This window comes from Pristiophorus japonicus, chromosome 11, assembly GCF_044704955.1.
Source record: "Pristiophorus japonicus isolate sPriJap1 chromosome 11, sPriJap1.hap1, whole genome shotgun sequence".
Classification (NCBI taxonomy): Eukaryota; Metazoa; Chordata; class Chondrichthyes; family Pristiophoridae; genus Pristiophorus; species Pristiophorus japonicus.
This window is the reverse complement of record NC_091987.1, coordinates 119804879-119823511: the sequence shown is the minus strand read 5'-3', so window position 1 is coordinate 119823511 and position 18633 is coordinate 119804879. Positions and strand designations below refer to the sequence as shown.

General features: G+C 42.3%; 1 protein-coding gene across 1 annotated transcript in view; it reads left to right on the top strand.

The window, feature by feature from the left end:
• LOC139276245 (histone-binding protein RBBP7) overlaps positions 1 to 18633 on the top strand; it is a 61670-nt gene that overhangs the window by 26135 nt on the left and 16902 nt on the right. The window contains exons 5-9 of the mRNA XM_070893951.1: positions 5896 to 6011; positions 6381 to 6541; positions 7942 to 8068; positions 8270 to 8347; positions 14111 to 14187. Coding sequence (XP_070750052.1) covers positions 5896 to 6011; positions 6381 to 6541; positions 7942 to 8068; positions 8270 to 8347; positions 14111 to 14187 — 559 coding nt within the window. The remainder of the gene's footprint in view (positions 1 to 5895; positions 6012 to 6380; positions 6542 to 7941; positions 8069 to 8269; positions 8348 to 14110; positions 14188 to 18633) is intronic.

Here is an 18633-nt window from a genome sequence, read left to right as displayed (position 1 = left end):
TACAGTGTACTGCAGGGAAGCTCAACTCCAGAGCATCATTGCCTAAATAAAGCCTCCTCTCAAAGGGCCCAAGTTTGCCCCCAGGGTTAGAATGGTGCACCTCTGTGTGGTGCGCTGACTTTTTAGAACAGAAACGGTGCCTATTATTTACCTTGGTATTCTCCCCGCAGTCCGGTCGATGCAGGCCCTTGGCACAGTGCAGCAGAACGCGTGAGGGGTGGAGCCAGGTCACAGCACTGAAAACAGTGCCGGGACCTCTGCACATGCGCGCTAGAGTGTGCGCGCATATAGAATAGCTCCTCGCAGCCCAAATCTGCAGGCTGCGTGGGAGGGGCCCGAAGAACGCCGTCCCTAGCCCTGGCCGAATGGGCTCACGATTTAAGATCGGGACTCGGGCTTCCCTCCCTCCCATTCAGTCCCCCCCCTCACCCTCCTGTTCAGCTCCCCACCCTTCCTCCTGTTCAGCTCCCACCCCCTCCCTCCCGTTCAGCTCCTCCTCTTTCCCCCCCCCCCAGTTCAGCTCGTCCCCTCTCCCTCTCCCCCTCCCCCCACTGGATTGTATACCAGTCCCACCTGGGGAATGGGGGCTCGAATCATGTCCAACCAGCAGCTGGTTAGCAAATTTCATATCACCCAACATGACCACGTTCATTACCTCCAAATCTGCCACTTCATCCAGGACTCTATTGTGCTATGTAAAAGTCCAGCACAAACCAACGCAATTGAAGTTAACCACCTTTAATGCAAAGCTGCACTCAGGCATTCCTCGGCCATCTACTCAATGCTGTCCATTTTTTCACTAGCTAACAGGGATATATTGTTCCAGGGAACACAATTCAGGCTGCCCAGAACTCAATGGAAAGGGGGCAGTAGAGACTAGTCATCACAATCTCCATCTGCAGTGCAATGAGAGAGCATTAAATAAGAGTCTTCCAACACATTGTCGGGTAATTCCCAGCGTCATAGCTACCCTGGAAAATCTTGGCTAGTGAGGCAGCTAGTTTAGATGCACACATTCTCAGCACTGCAGCAGAGATGTTGTCAGGGCCCATAGTGTTTGCTGTGTTTACTGCACTCAGCAATTTAATGTCGCATGGAGTGAACTGAATTGGACATTGTAATCCATGATGGTGGGGAACTCGAGAGGTGGCCAAATGGGATAATTCACTGGTTATTTTTGGCTGAAGATGTTTGCAAAATATTCATCCGCTTCTCTTGCACTTGCATCCTGGGCTCCACTATAGTTGAGGATGGTGATACTCATGGCGCTCCCTCTTTAAGTTTTCTGATTGCCTACTCCCATTCTTGACAGATTGTGGTCAGGCTCAAAGAAAGAACTTGCATTTGTATAGCATCTTTCATAGCTACAGGATGTCCTAAGTTACTTCAGTCAATGAAATAGTTTTAAATTGTAGTCACTGTTGTAATGTAGGGAAGCTCAGCAGCCAATTTTGCACACAGCAAGGTCCTGTGAACAGCAAAGAGGTAAATGACCATATAATCTGTTTTAATTATGTTGGTTGAGGGATAACTATGGGCCAGGACACCTGCTCTCCCTCTACTGTACTGAAGTGTCAGCCTAGATTATGTGTTCCAATCTCTGGAGTGGGTTTGAACCCACAACTTTGACTCAGAAGAGTACTACCTCTGAGCCAAGGCTAACACCTTGTACAGAGCTTTGCTTTGATCTGTTGGTTGTGTGACTGCTCAGCTTTGTCTATAACCTACTGTTTTTTGTGTTACCCATGTGGTAGCTTCACTGGATTGGTACCTCATTCTAAACTCTGCTAGGTGCTACTCCCAGCACATCATTCTACACTCCCCATTCAACCTGGATTGGTGGTATGGTGTGATGATCGCAGTATGATGGATGTGTCAAATCATGATGCATGTAGTTCTGCTGATGATCTATACCTCGTGGTTGCTCAGTTTTGAGATGATAGATTTGTCCTTGGTCTATTCCACTTTGCGCGGTAGTAGTGCTACACTACACAAGGATGTCCTCTCATGAAGATGAGACTTTGTTTTCACAAGGACTGTGTGATTGTCATTCATGCTAACACTGTCATGGACAGATGTGTCTGCAACAAGTAGGTTGCTGAAGATAGGGTCAAGTAGATTACTCCCTTATGTCAATTTACATCGGATATACGGCACAGAAACAGGCCATTCGGTCCAACCAGTCCATGCCTCTGTTTATGCTCCACTCGCGCCTCCTCCCGCCTTTCTTTATCTAAATCTATCAACATAACCCTTTATTCCATTCTCCCTCATATTCTTGTCTAGCCTCCTCTTAAATGCATCTATACTATTTGCTTCAACTACTCCTTGTGGTAGCGAGTTCCTACATTCTCACCACTCTTTGGGTAAAGAGGTTTCTTCTGAATTCCCTATTGGATTTCTTGGTGACTATCATATTTATGGCCTAGTTTTGCTCTTCCCCACAAGTGGAAACATTTTCTCTCTCTCCATTCTTTCAAAACCTTTCATAATTTTAAAGACCTCTATTAGGTCACCCCTCAGCCTTTTTTTCCAAGAGAAAAAAGACCAACCAATTCATCCTTTCCTGATATGTATACCCTTGTATTTCTGGTATCATCCTTGTAAATCTTCTCTGCACCCTCTCCAGTGCTTCTATATCCTTTTTATAATATGGCGGCCAAAACTGTACGCAGTACTCTTTAAGTGTGGTCTAACTAAGGTTCAATACAGGTTTATCATAACTTCCCTACTTTTCAATTCTATACCTCTAGAAATAAACCTTATTGCTCGGTTTGCATTTTTATGACCTTGCTAACCTGTGTCACAACTTTGTGATTTGTGTATTTGTACTCCGAGATACCTTTGTTCCTCTACTCAACCTAGACTTGCACCCTGCAAGTAATAAGTGACCTCTCTATTCTTCCTACCAAAATATAATACCTCACATTTATCTGTGTTGAATTTCATTTGCCAACTATATGCCTATTCTGCAAATTTGTTAATGTCCTCCTGTAATTTGTTGCAGTCCTCCTCAGTATTGACTATCCCCCAATTTGGTGTCATCTGCAAATTTAGAAATTGTGTTTTTGATTCCGAAGTCTAAATTGTTTATAAATTGTGAACAACAGTGGTCCCAGCACTGATCCTTGTGGAACACCACAACCCACCTTCTGCCACTGTGAAAAGGTACCTTTTACCCCCACTCTCTGCTTTCTGTCTTGAAGCCAGCTAGCTATCCATTCTGCTACTTGTCCCTTGTCTCCGCATTCTCTGACCTTGCTCATCAGTCTATTATGGGGTGCCTTATCGAAGGCCTTTTGAAAATCTAGATAAATTACATTACTGCATTACCATTGTCTACGCTCTCTGTTACCTCTTCAAAAAATTTCAGTGAGGTTGGTCAAGCAAGACTTTTCCCTTTTGAAATCCATGCTGACTCTTCATTTCTATTGTTTTGGTTTCTAGATGTTCTTCTATTTTCTCCTTTAGTAGGGATTTCATTATTTTTCCTATCACCGATGTTAAGCTGACTGATCTATAATTCCCTGAACATGGGGGATTTGCAGTATAGGATGGTCAGCTAGAGGTTTCCTTGGCCTAAAACCATGAGATCTCATGGCGTCTGGAGTCATTGTTGAGGATTCCCACAGCTCAGCTGATCCAACGATACAACTTCAGCCCCACCTCCCTGCGGATAATGATGGAAGAGTGCGAGATGTTGGCTGATATTACGAGTACAACTCTATCTGCCTATAGTTTAACTAGTTTGTGAGATAGCTCTTCCTACTTGGATACCAATTGTTAGTAAGGAGAGCCTTGTTGGATCAATTGGGCAGGGATTTTCATGAGTCTTGTCTTGATCTGATGCCTGGGCTGTTGCCAATAAAGTCCATAAATACTTCTCTTCTAATTGTGTTCTGTAGTGATTGTTTACAACTGAATAGCTTGCTAGGCCATGTCAGAAGGCATTAAGAGTCACCTTTGTGGGACTGGATTCATGTTGAGTGTGTCTGGAGAGGAGTGGCAGCATACTTTTACTGAAGGACATTAATGAACCAATTGGGGTTTATAATAATCTGGTAGCTCTGGCTATTTTTCTTGGTGTTATTCCATCCTTTATTCTACCCTCCTCCCCCAACCCCCCAAATGATTGAATAGCTTAACAATACTTGCTGTTCGTCTTCTACATGAAGAATTGACCCTGGTCCTTCAGCGGCCGAGGACCTAAGCTCTGGAATTCCCTCCCTAAACCTCTCCGCCTCGCTATCTCTCCTGCCTCCTTTAAGACCCTCCTTAAAACCTACCTCTTTGACCGTGCCTGCCTTAGTATCTCCTTATGTGGCACGGTATTGGATTTTGTTTGATAGCGCTCCTGTGAAGCCCCTTAGGATATTTTACTATGTTAAAGGCACTATCTTATTGCTTCCTTCAGAAACAAAACAACTATGTGTAACTAAGCACTTTACCTTAATTTGAGGTTTCTGCTTGATTTGCAAACCTGCTTATCTAAAGAAGGACTCAATTGCCTTCCGATGTGTGTTTCGCTGGCCTGCTTAAAAGAGCGGTCTAAAATTGCAACCTGCAGGAAGGCAAGTGGATCGGAGGGGGTCGGGCCCATAAAAGGAGCGGCATGGAGGCCCCGACCCGCGTGAGAACACCAGGTCGGGGCCATAAAAGGAGCGGTGAGCGGTGGTCCAGGAGCAGCATGGAGGCCCCTTCAGGGAGCAGCGTGAGCTGGTACAGGAGGGCGACGGCAGTGAAGAGTGACGTCATCAAGGTCCAGGTCGGTGATTGGAGCGTGGGCAGGTACAGCAGGAGCGGCGAGGTCGTGGCGAAGGAGCGGCGAGAGACTGTGGAGGGACATGATCGGGGCCCAGGGGAGGCGTGAGTTTGGGGCAAGTGGCACAGGGGCAGCACGGGCCAGCCTACACTGCGATATGTGTGCATACTAGGTCCGTGCAGCAGAGCTGGTCTCCAGTCGTCTTGGGTAATCCTTCCCACTGGACCAAGACCTAGCTCTGTCAAGCCCGTGTGGTGGCTGGTGTGCAACGGTCACCCCACGTTTAAAAAATCCCGCACAGGCATCTTCCACCCTTGAGGATGTCGTTCGGGTCCTTCATTGAAACACCTGTGAACTCATCCTTTTTTGGCATGGAAGCAAGTCATCCTCGTTTCGAGGGACCGCCTATGATTGATTGATTATTGCAAGTTGTTTATTTTTATTGAAATAAATACTACCTTGACGTTGGGTTCCTAATGTATGTAACACTAGTTCCAAATTTCCTTTGCAGTTTTGAAAATATGCTTTCCCTGACTAATAACAACATTCAATCAATTTTCATTTGCTACTTGTTTTGTATTGAATGGTTTGAAATTGGATCATGAACCAAAGTTAACACATTCCGAATAGAGAACATCGACTCCCGCCATATTCGGACCCATCACCCCGGACCCAAACTTGGGTTCCGCCCCCTGCAGCATCAGGTTGAGTGCATTGGGCTGATCGGGAGGGATCGCGGCTGCCGTCAGGAAGAGTCGCGTTTCTTTTTGCAGAGCCTGCAGCAATGGCCCTTTCCTTTTAAGGAAGGGAAGGAGCCTTTCAATGCAGCAGTGCACATGGCCCAGTGTGGAGCACTACTGAACTCAGCGCGCTGCCTGCTGCCGATTGCGCTCCAGGAAGCAAGTGGAGCGCCTGATTTAGCGCTCCACTTCTTTCCCGGAGCGCTATCCCCGAATTATTAATTTTTTAAGTAGAAAAAGATTAGTGCCTGGCATTAATTTTTCTACTTTTAAAAGTTAGCACCCCAATTCTATGTTTCACTTTCACTGCTGGCCTATATATATTTGTGAGAAAGTCAAGGGTGAGCAAAATAGTGGGCTTATTGTAATGAGCTGATCTTTTGTTTGAACTAGATCCAAGTGGTGAATGTAATCCTGATCTGCGACTACGTGGTCACCAAAAAGAAGGATATGGCCTCTCCTGGAACCCAAATCTAAGTGGACATCTTCTCAGTGCTTCTGATGATCATGTAGGTGCACATATTGCTTCAGTGTTTGACCAGTCAAATGTTTCACACAGGATGGGTTAGGCATGTACTGTTAGCAAAACTGTAAACATTTTGTTACCAATGTAACTTATGCAGTAAACTTGATTGTAAAATGCACTCAAATCAATAATCCTCAAGATTTAAAAAATTGCCATGTGATTCAAAACAAAGAATACTAATCATCATTTACCCTCTGATTTTTATCTCGACTATTGGATGGACATATCTTAATCTGTTTTTTTCACATTCTGCAGTCTAGTTGCTTTAAATTTGCAGACTGGTAACAATTGAGAAATTTTCTCCAGCAAATGGGCATTATTACTAATTTAAATTCTATATATTTTTCTACAGACTATCTGTCTTTGGGACATTAGTGCAGGTCCAAAAGAAGGAAAGATAGTAGATGCTAAAACAATCTTTACAGGCCACACTGCAGTTGTAGAAGATGTCTCCTGGCATTTATTGCATGAATCCTTGTTTGGATCTGTGGCTGATGACCAGAAGCTCATGATGTGAGTACAAGATAAAATGGCAATTTTAACTAAAGTAGCAAGACTGTAACCATATAAGCAACAGGAAAATCTGATATTACTTCCTGTAGACCAGAGATATTCACTAACTTTTCATTGAGGGCTATAATCCCAATATCTATCTTTTTCTCTTTATAATATATATCCTGACTCTGGCAACATCTCAGAGCTGGCAGGCTGTGGATGGCAGCCCAGAGACACATGGAGCAGCACATCTGCTGAGGGCTACAGGTGAGGGAGAGGGGACCACCAGTGACCACATTATGAATACCACTGCTGTAGGCTCATAGCAGCTGTTTTGTGGGCAGCACTGTCCCAAGTACATTAATATTTATCAGTGGTAATCATTCTGGTCTGCTATGGTACCATATAATGCATGTTCTCATGCGGTAAGCAGAGTTTTACAGCGACTAATCTTCATGTTCACTTTTCATTCTCATAACTTTTTTTTTGAGTTTTTGGTTACAATAATGTGTAATGCTTCATGAAGAACCCGTACCATTTTATACTATAGCCATAAATAGATTCAGGTACCTGCGATTACCTTTTAAAACCTAACTTGAGGATTGTGGGCCTCCATTAGAGGCAGGTTCACAAGTTGGCATCAGTTAGATTGCTAGAGTTTCAGGTGAGTAAGGTTTATTTTCTTTTCACCCCCGATTGCCTCTGGCCCTTTCCTGAAGGTGTGACTCACACTGGCACCTCACCAAAATGGCCGTTCTTCATGTGTGAGTCTAGCAGGTGAGTGTTGGCAGGCGACTTGATCATGAAGGGCATTATATCTGTCTTCGCCTGCTTCCCCTGGACGTGAACTTTCCAGCATGTGTCGCCAGATAACATCAGGAACAGGAATCCTTGGTGTTTTATTTTTCTTCCCTCGCCAAGGTCACAGAGTCCAATTGTAGCATCTAATGACTTGCTTGAGAACAACTAACTCTGCAGGCAGGAATTGAACTTGAGGTCTGTGCTATGTATATTTGGTGTGAACCAGTTAGTGCTTCGACCTACATTGGTGTTTAATTTGGGTTAAATTTAAGATTTGGGGAATAAAATTAGTCACATTAAAATCTATTTTAGTTTTGCTTATTTGCACTTCAAAATCCAGTGGTTAATCTGATTTCATACATAAAATTTTAATTGATATGAAAGCAGGAAAGTAGCTGGTGCTCAATTTGGGCAAAAGTTGAAATAGACTTGTTCAATATAACAGGCTTGGAACTTGTGAGAATAGTGAGAAGTGGCCTGTTTATAATATTGCTGAGATTCGAGAATGATAAATACAAGTTGCCTTATGTTTTTTTTAAACAGAACCTACAAAAATACAAAGCTGTCAATAGCGGTTTTAGCTTTGGCTAAACCCCAAAATAACCTTTATTTTTCAGCTGGGACACCAGGTCAAATAACACTTCAAAACCTAGCCACTCTGTGGACGCACACACAGCTGAAGTCAACTGCCTGTCCTTCAACCCATACAGTGAATTTATCCTTGCAACTGGCTCTGCTGACAAGGTTAAAACTTCTTGGTTTCTGTAGCAACCTTATCAAAGTTGTACAGTACATATACTATGTTTCTATAAGTTTCCTTGTAGTAGTTCTGTGATCTTGGGTTGTTATCTAAAAACACAGCATTGTTTTTAATGTGTTAAACCATTATGGCCATGTACCGAATCTTTTTTAAAGATACAATTGTAACTTTTATGTTCTCTCTAGACGGTGGCATTGTGGGACCTTCGAAATCTAAAGTTAAAGCTCCACTCCTTTGAGTCGCACAAGGACGAGATCTTCCAGGTGAGAATAGCTTTAGATTTCTTAGAGATTGGGAACTGCTTAATTCAATGAATGTTTCCTCGCTCTAAGTTCATCTTTTTCTCCTTGTTGCCATCCATAAAATCGCAGGAAGTAAATGCATTCTATTGAAGTTATGGGAGGAAAAACTCGATTTTTAGACTATCTAGTTTCCACTCCTTTCTAAAGGTTGTGGTTATTGTTCATCTGTACACCCTTTTAAATTGTTAAAGAATTGGAATGGTGTACGGCGAAAATGGTTCTGCACTTGTATCATTCACTTAAAGATCCAGTCTCCCCATTTCCAAATTGGGAATTGCTCGAATTCCTTTTACAATTTTTAATACCTCAACTTTGTGGTAAATCTTTGTAGGCTGATTCATTTTTTAAATCTTAAAAGAATATTAGAGTAAGACTTAGAATTGCTATAATGATGATCTAGAAATTGTAATTAGCGTGCTATGCAGTGGTTATTTTTTTTGATTGTAGAAAAGCCTGCTGTTTTCATTCTGTGGACAAAAATGTGAAACATCTCCCTCACAGCAGGAATTGAAAAAGAAGCAGCACTAATCCTCTAACTTGCCTCCTAATTCCAATTCAACCTAAGTAGTGTGAAGTCAAGCATAGATGGTCACTGAGAAAATTATTGGAGAATTGGGCTTTGCAGAGCGAGAGGAAGTGAATTTGGATGTTGTAGAGTGAGGGACGGCAGGGCCACTGGAGTGCTGCACAAGGAGAGGAGGCACACACTTAATTGGACTAATGCCTTCAAGCAAATTTCCTGGTGTACAAAGAATGGGATGCGGCGGTAGAAAGCAAGCAGTACTGGTCATCACTGCTAGATGTGGCTCACTCCCACGCAGGGCCCTCGCAATACACAGCACAAGGAGGCCTAGGGCCACTAGAATCCCAACAGGCTGTCGTGAAAGCCAGCAGACATATTCGTCCACTAAATAATCACTTAATAGAAATAATAGGTTAGGCATTAGACATCATACACAACCAGCACAAAAGGCAACCACCAAGGCAAAACACTCTTAATGTATACATTCTATTTGTACATTGTGTTGGAAGTATCTTTGTGTGAATGTTTAGGATAATGCAGCATCTCAGGTGAGCATTTGAAGATAGAATGCTGCAGTACAGAATGGAGGCCATTTGACCTATCATGCCTGTGCCGTCCGGCTCTTTAAAAGAGCTATCCAATTAGTCCCACTACCTTGCTTTTTCCCCATACACCTACACATTTTTGAGGATAGTGGAAGATGTGCTAAGAGTAGTGTTTCTGAAAATGTTTTGGGCCTGTTGGATAAGGTTAATTCTGGCACTTTGTTAAATGTATCTTCTATTAGTGCCTGTCGCATCAGTATTGCAGGCTGCACTAATGTTTCAGTAGCTACTTCCTCGTTCTCACTGGTTCCCTTCTATGGCACACCTTCTGGCTTCTGCTCTTCTTTGTTAGATTTCTTTGTAGCACAAAACTACGGAACATGCAGTATGTAACAAAGTTCCTACGGACTCTGCGAAGAGTTGTACAGCATTGCGACCACTGATCGCTTAAGTATTTCTTAAAAAGTGGTAATTGAATGCTCAGTCATGATCCTGGAGGTTCCATAAGCCTCATGTTGGCACGCTAATTCTGTCAGTTGCGACTGCAAAGCGTGTCATTAGTCAGGCTGAAGATGGTAAACTTTGTCTTTAAAGAACTGCCCTTCCACTCTACCATCTTGTTTAAATAAGGCTGGCACAGATTGATGTAAAATCAATGCATTTTGGAGCTGCTGGGAATGGAACATTGACCTGCATGACTATTCTGATGATCACAGCTTGTTTGGTCATTGAGAGAGTAAAACCTTTTCTGTCTATATTCTGCCACAGCATTTTTGGAGGGGCCCAAATAGCTACGTAGGTACAATCAATAAGCCCTTGTACGCATGGAAAGATGGCAGTACCGTAGATTTACTAGAATGGTTCCAGGGATGAGGGATTACAGTTACCTGGATAGACAAGAGAAGCTAAGTGAGTGGGCAAAAATTTGGCAGGTGGAGTATAATGTTGGAAAGTGTGAGGTCATGCACTTTGGCAGAAAAAAAATCAAAGAGCAAGTTATTATTTAAATGGAGAAAGATTGCAAAGTGCCGCAGTACAGCAGGACCTGGGGGTACTTGTGCATGAAACACAAAAGGATAGTATGCAGGTACAGCAAGTAATCAGAAAGGCCAATGGAATCTTGGCCTTTATTGCAAAGGGGATGGAGTATAAAAGCAGGGAAGTCTTGCTGCAGTTATACAGCTATTGGTGAGGCCACACCTGGAATACTGCGTGCAGTTTTGGTTTCCATATTTACAAAAAGATATACTTGCTTTGGAGGCAGTTCAGAGAAGGTCCACTAGGTTGATTCCGGAGATGCGGGGGTTGACTTATGAGGAAAGGTTGAGTAGGTTGGGCCTCTACGCATTGGAATTCAGAAGAATAAGAGGTGATCTTATCGAAACGTATAAGATTATGAGGGGGCATGACAAAGTGGATGCAGAGAGGATGTTTCCACTGATGGGGGAGACTAGAACTATAGAGGGCAAGATCTTAGAATAAGGGTTATTCCATTTAAAACACACGAGAAATTTCTTCTCTGAGGGTTGTGAATCTGTGGAATTTGCTGCCTCAGAGAGCTGTGGAAGCTGGGACATTGAATAAATTTAAGACAGAAATAGACAGTTTCTTGAACGATATGGGGATAAGGGGTTATGGGGAGCGAGCAGGGAAGTGGACTCTGATCGAGTCCATGATCAGATCAACCATGATTTTATTGAATGGCGGAGCAGGCTCGAGGGGCTGTATGGCCTACTCCTGCTCCTATTTCTTATGTTCTTATAAGCTGGGGTTGTTCTCCTTGGAACAGAGAAGGCTAAGAGGAGAGTTGATACAGGTGTTTAAAAGTCATGAAGGGTTTGGATAGAGTAAATAAAGAGAAATTTCCAATGGCTGAAGGGACGAGAGGGCACAGATTTAAGCTGATTTGCAAAAGAACTGGAGGCAACATGAAGAAAGCTTTTTTATGCAACGAGTGGTTATGATTTGGAATGCCCTGCCTGCTAGAGTGATGGATACAGATTCAATGTTAGCCTTCAAAATGGAATTAGATAAAGACTTGAAGGAGAAAAAAATTGCAGGGATATGGAGAAAGACTGGGAGAGTGGGACTAACTGGATTGCTCTTCGGAAGAGCTGATGCAGACACGATGAGCTGAATGGCCTCCTGTGCTGTACTATTCTATAGAGTTATGTTGTCTTCCTAAGCTACTGCTTAGTGGTAAATGCTATTTTTATGTTTCCCTTCTGAATAAAACATCAGTTACCTAATGTCTCATCCAAAGGGTAGAATCTTTCAGCTGCGAACTGGGTGACACTGCAGATATCCGCAGCCTAGAATGAGCTGGAGCTGGAGGTGCAGAAATGGAGGCTGTGGTGACTTTGACAATCACTGGCAATGTTACACAGATTACAGATGTTGCCTGGAGGCCTCCTTGTAGGAGGTGGTACAACTTGGTTACTGTCTCTCTCAAATTTTAACCACGTCAATCCCGTGTAGCTGTAGCCATGACGGCATATAAGTTAAGTAGCATTGTGCCAGTGTAAGCACTACTTATTTAATACCACTTTACAGCCCTTTCCTATTTCTGATCTTTCGCAAAATGCTGGGAGCACCCCATTGTTTCTCTGCATGTGCAATTCAATGTCTGAAAACCCAGAATAATTAGCAGTATGTTGCTCAATCCCCACCAATGTTTCCTGTAAGAGCGCAGCACTCCAGAGATCCTGCCCAGCCAGCCTATCTGTGCAAAAACCGCACATTCGCAGTATTTTGAATGGCCCGTGCATCCCGTTAAAGAGACTGTGTGACGTTAATAAAAATTACAGGGAACATTGGTCCCCATTATAAAGAAATAAAAATAGAAAATGCTGGAAACACTCAGCAGACCAGGCAGCATCTGTGGAGACAGACAGAGTTAATGTTTCATGTCAGTGACCTTTCATCAACTGAAATGTTAACTCGGTTTCTCTCCACAGATGCTGGTCTGCTCAGGATTTCCAATATTTTCTGTTTTTATTTCAGATTTCCAGCATCCACAGTATTTTGCTTTTGCTTCACTATAGAGATGTTAGCTCAAGGGCAATGCCTAGGTTCTATGCATAACATGAATGCATCAAATGTGATGTGAAAGCATATCACCCAGGTGTTCCAATTATGCTGGCATTAGTATCTTTAATTGTGCTAATACATGCATAGTGTGCTACATTGCATTCCCAATTTTAATGTACAATGTCCCATTCCCAAATTTCAAGCCCCATTGATCTAAATTGAAGCTGGTGTAAGCCTTTTTGCTGTTAGTTTGTAGGTTGTATATGATTGATCTATGTCCGTAATCAAGAAAGAAACTACCTGACAGTTCACATTCAATGAATTATTGTTGAAGTGCAATCATTGATGTGATGTGGGTAAACATAAGGTATCAATATTTAGATGCATAAAATCCTTTGTGTGAAAACTAGTCCAATCACATTGTGAAGCAGTTCTGCAAACATAACTAGGACATGACTAGCAAGAAAACAAACTTCTCTTGTCTATTGACACCCTTGGCATCCATCATTTTGCCCTTTGTTGGAATCTTTGCAGTAATAAAATGTAGGGGCTTTTTTTAGGAAACTTAGCCTGGTTGATATCTTTCCTCCCCTCCCCGAATAGCAAAGTTCAGATTTGAAGCTCAGCATGGGGAGTACTTTGTACAAACTCACCACCTACCATGGTACAACAGATTGTAGCAAGAGTGTAATGTGCATCCCATCAACAAGGGTAACTTTAACTTCCACTTGGTCCTTGTATAGTAAGTTTATAATTCCACTGATTAGAGTAAGTGCAGTTTTTAATGCAAGGAAAATAATAAAAAAAAGAATCTCCATGGTTCCCATGCTCTCATCTCTGTGTATTCCTATTAAATGTGACTGGGAGTAGTCCTTTGAGTCATGAGTGAAAATAATGTGATGTTTTTTACCCCTCCTCTACCACCCCAAAGTTCTTTGACGAGATCATCTAAACATAGTGCATCAAAGCAGTTTGCCTATAGAATTGCTAGAGTCACTTGAAATTAATCATGGCATGCCTATATACATTCTGCATTATGTTACTATTAAAATACATGTGGACATACAGTGGAATCTTCACTAATGGGCTGCAGTGGTCTGCTAGAATCTCTCTCTATCTGACATCAATCAGCCCAAGTAACATGTAACATACATTATTGTAATTCTTTTAATTTCAGTGCTTGGGGAATTGCTGTATGCCTTTTGTATAAAACAAGATTTTGAGAGTCTGTTATTTGCCAATTCCCATCATATGCCAGTGGGATTATTACAGATTATGGAGGTTCAGGTGTACTTCCTATCCCCCCCCCACCCCGAGTCCAGTTTTGTTAGTTCTCATCGACATCTGTAACTGCACCCTGAGCCCGAAAAACATTTGTAATGTAACGTGAAAAGGACCCACTGAAACATTTTGCTACTATTTGTCGTCTCTTATCTGTGGATGATTACTTTTACAAATTTAATTCACTAAGTGACCACTTATCTCAACAGTATTTCTGCATAATAATGTTTCAAATTGCATATTGACACTGTATATAAAACATGCTAATAACTTTTCTGTGACTTTTCTTCCCACAACGCCCTCAAAAAACACAAGTGGTTCTGAAACGTTGATTTATTTTTGTAGGTGCAGTGGTCTCCACACAACGAAACGATCCTTGCCTCCAGCGGTACAGATCGTCGCCTCAATGTGTGGGATTTGAGGTGAGAAGCAATTCTTTGTGTTTTTTTTTCAATGGGGTTTCTCCTCTTTAAGGCAACGAGCTCCTCTAGCATCAAGTGGCAATATTAATATTAAAGTAGAGGGAGATTAATAGCAATATTGATGAAGGGCACTTTTACAGAATTCAAATGAAGGCATATCAGTAAGAGTGAACAGGCAGTAGAAACATTGGGTAGAATTGAGGAATAAAAATAGATAATGACTGGGAGTTTTTAGGCCTCCAGATAGTAGTGAACACAAGAATTAGGAGCAGGAGTAGGCCATTTGGCCCCTCGAGCCTGCTTCACCATTCAATAAGATCATGGCGGATCTTCTACCTCCACTCCACTTTCCTGCACTATCCCCATAATCCCTTGATTCCCTTAATATTCAAAATTCTAGCGATCTTTGTCTTGAATGTGCTCAACAACTGAGCATCCACAGTGGAGAATTCCGAAGGTTCACCGCCGTCTGAGTGAAGAAATATTTCCTCATCTCAGTCCTAAATGGCTGACCCTTTATTCTGAGACTGTGAACCCTGGTTCTAGACTCCCCAGCCAGGGGAAACATCCTCCCTGCATCTACCCTGGCAAGCCCAGTAAGAATTTTGTATGTTTCAATGAGATCACCTCTCATTCTTCTAAACTCTAAAGAATATAGGTCTCGTGTACTCAATCTTTCCTTGTAGGACAATCCCCCCCCCCCCATCCCAGGAATCAACCTGATGAACCTTTGTTGCACTCCCTCTATGGCAAATATATCCTTCCTTTGGTAAGGAGACTAAAACTGTGCACAATATTCCCAGGTGTGGTCACACCAGGGCCCTATATAATTGCAGTAAGACATCTTTACTCTTATACTCAAATCCTCTTGTAACAAAGGCCAACATACCATTTGCTTTCTTAATTGCTTGCTGTACCTGCATGTTACCTTTCAGTGATTCGTGTACAAGGACACCCAGGTCCCTCTGAACACCAACATTTCCCAATCTCTCACCGTTTAAAAAAATATTCTGCTTTTCTATATTTCCTACCAAAGTGGATAACTTCACATTTCTCCACATTATATTTCATTTGCCATGTTCTTGCCCATTCACGTAGCCTGTCTATATCCCCTTGAAGTCTCTCTGCCTCCTCCTCCTCAACTTACATTCCCACTGAGTTTTGTATCATCAGCAAACTTGGATATATTACATTTGGTCCCCTCATCCAAATCATTGATATAGATTGTGAATAGCTGAGGCCCAAGCACTGATCCTTACGGTACTCCACTAGTTACAGTCTGTCAACTTGATAAAGTAGTGATATACACGGAGATCAGTGAAACTTGTTGCAAAATCAGAGTAATTATGAGAGAGACTTTAATTTCCACGTAGACTGGGGAAAGCAGAACCGTTTGAGTCCCAAAGGCAGCAAATTTCTTGTGTATATTCGGGACAGTTTTCTGGAACAATATGTTCTTGAATCAGCCAGAGAACAGGCCATCTTCGATTTAGTAATGAATAATGAGCCTGAACTAGTCAATAATTTAACATTTAGGGCGCACCTAGCCAACAGTAGCCATAATATGATAGAATTGGGTTTGAGAGGGAGAAAGCTGAGTCATAAACAAAGGTTTTAAATTTTAGATAAGGCTGACTTTGGAGGGATGAGGCAGAAATGGACCATAATAGACTGGGCAGAACTAATAATATATAAAACTACAGATGAACAGTGGGAGATGTTCAAAAAGTATCTGTGCATACCTCTAAAGGGCAAGAGCGCTATTTGTGGAAATTAAACAACCTTGGTCAACAAGGGAAGTGAGTGATTGTATAAAACTAAAAGAAAGCTTATGTGAAGACAAAGATCAGTAGTGATCATGCGGACTGGGAGTGAAACGGCAAAGGGATACAGAGAAAGTGGTAAGAGCTGAAAAAAGGAATATGGGAAAAAGCTTGCGAGATATATCAAGGACAGCACTAAGTTTTTACAGTATATTAAGAGAAAGAGGGTGGCCAAGAGTAATATGGGCTTCTTAATTCCAGACACAGGTGATAGTGTATTGGAAATCAGGAATGGCAGACTTGCTAAATAGTTACTTTGTATTGGTCTTCACAGTAGAGAATGAGGATAAAATAACAGTTATAAGGAAAAAATAAATCAAAGGGGAGGAACTAAGTAGATATAGGTTTTATATAAATAAAGGCGATGGACAAACTAATGAGTTTAAATGATGGCATATCTCCAGGACCCAATGGTTTCCACCCCAGGATAACAAAAAAAAAATAGGTGAGGAAATTGTTGATACATTAGTCATGATCTTCCAAAACACACTCGATTCAAGAAATGTCCTCTTGGAATGTAAAATTGCCAATGTGACTACATTATTTAAGGAGGGTAAGGGAGATAAACTAGGTAATTATAGGCCTATTAGTCTAACATTAGTTGTGGGGAAGTTACTGGAATCTGTTATCAGGGACAGAGTGACTGGACAAATATGAGTTTATCAGAAAGAGTCATCATGGATTTGTAAAGGGAAGTTATGTCTTATGAACCTGATTGAATTTTTTGAGGCAGTAACTAACGTAGATAAGGGAGTGTATAAGGATTTTATTTTTATGGACATCCAGATGGCATTCAACAAGGTTCCATGGAGACTGCTAAGAAAAATGAGAGCATATGGAATTGAAGGCAACCTATTGAATTGATTAGGAATAGGGAGGCAGAGAGTATGGATAATGGATATGTACTCAAATTTGTAAAATGTGACTAATGGTGTCCCCCAGGGATCTGTACTGGGGCTGCAGCTTTTCATTATATTTATAAATCACTTGGCCTTGGAGGGGGTCCAGTGAAGATTCACCAGAACAATACCGGGGCTAAAATAGTTTAAATTATGAGGAAAAGTTGCATAAATGAGGCTTTAATCCTTTGAATATAGAGGATCAAGGATTGATCTAATTGAGGTGTTTAAGATGATTAAAGGATTTGATGGGGTAGATAGAAACTATTTCCTCTGGTGGAGGATTTCAGAACAAGGAGACATAACCATAAAATTAGGCTAGACCATTTAGGGATGATGTCAGGAAGCACTTCTTACGCAAAGGCAAGTGGAAATTGGGATCTCGTTCCCCAAAAAAGCTGTTGAGGCTAGGTCAATTGAAAATTTAAAAACTGAGATTGATAGATCTTTGTTATTAAGGGTTACGGAACCAAGACGGGTAGATGGAGTTAAGATACAGATCGGCCATGATCTAATTAAATGGCGGAACATGATGAAATGTATCCCAGGTTATTAAGAAAAGCAAGAGAGGAAATAGCAGAGGCTCTGACCACCATTTTCCAGTCCTCTCTGGCTACAGGTGTGGTGCCGGAGGACTGCTAACATTGTACCGTTGTTTAAAAAGGGATAGACTCAAAAGACCAGTTAGCCTAACCTTGGTGGTGGGAAAATTATTTGAAAAAAGGACTGGATAAATCTTCATTTAGAAAGACACAGATTAATCAAGGACAGTCGGCATGGATTTGTTCAGGGAAGGTCGTGTCTGACTAACTTGATTGAATTTTTTGAGGAGGGTCGATGAGTGTAGTGCGTTTGATGTAGTCTATATGGATTTTAGCAAGGCTTTTGATAAGGTCCCACATGGCAGACTGGTCATGAAAGTAAAGGCAAAGTGGCAAGTTGGCTCCAAAATTGGCTGAGGCAGGAAGCAAAGGGTCGATGGGTATTTTTGTGACTGGAAGGCTATTTCCAGTGGGGTTTCACAGGGCTCAGTACTAGGTCCCTTGGTTTTTGTGGTACATATCAATGATTTAGACTTGAATGTAGGGGAAATAAGAGGTTTGCAGATGATACAAAAATTGGCTGTGTGGTTGATAATGAAGAAGAAAGCTGTAGACTGCTGGAAGATATCAATGAACTGGTCAGGTGGACACTACAGTGGCAAATGGAATTCAATATGGAGAAGTGTGAGGTAATGCATTTAGGGAGGGCTAACAAGGCAAGGGAATACACAATAAATGGTAGGACACATAGAGGTGTAGAGGAACAGGGACCTCTGGATAGCAGGATAGGTAGGTATGGTGGTTAAGACATACGGGCTACTTGCCTTTATTAGCCGAGGCATAGGATATAAGAGCAGGGATGTTATGCTTTAACTGTTAGGCCACAGTTAGAGTACTGCGTACAGTTCTGGTCACCACATTACAGGAAAGATGTGATTGCATTAGAGAGGGTACAGAAGAGATTTACGAGCGGGAGTCCGGGGATCAGCGTCGGGGAGGTGGAGCAGGAGTTCGTGAAGCCTATAAAGGCCCAGCGGGAGGCCGGGGATCGGCGGCAGCGTCGGAGAGGCGGAGTAGGAGTTCGTGAGGCCTATAAAGGCCCAGCGGGAGTCCGGGGATCGGTGGCAGCGTCGAGGAGGAGAGCAGGAGTTTGAGAGGCCTAGAAAGGCCCAGCAGGAGTCC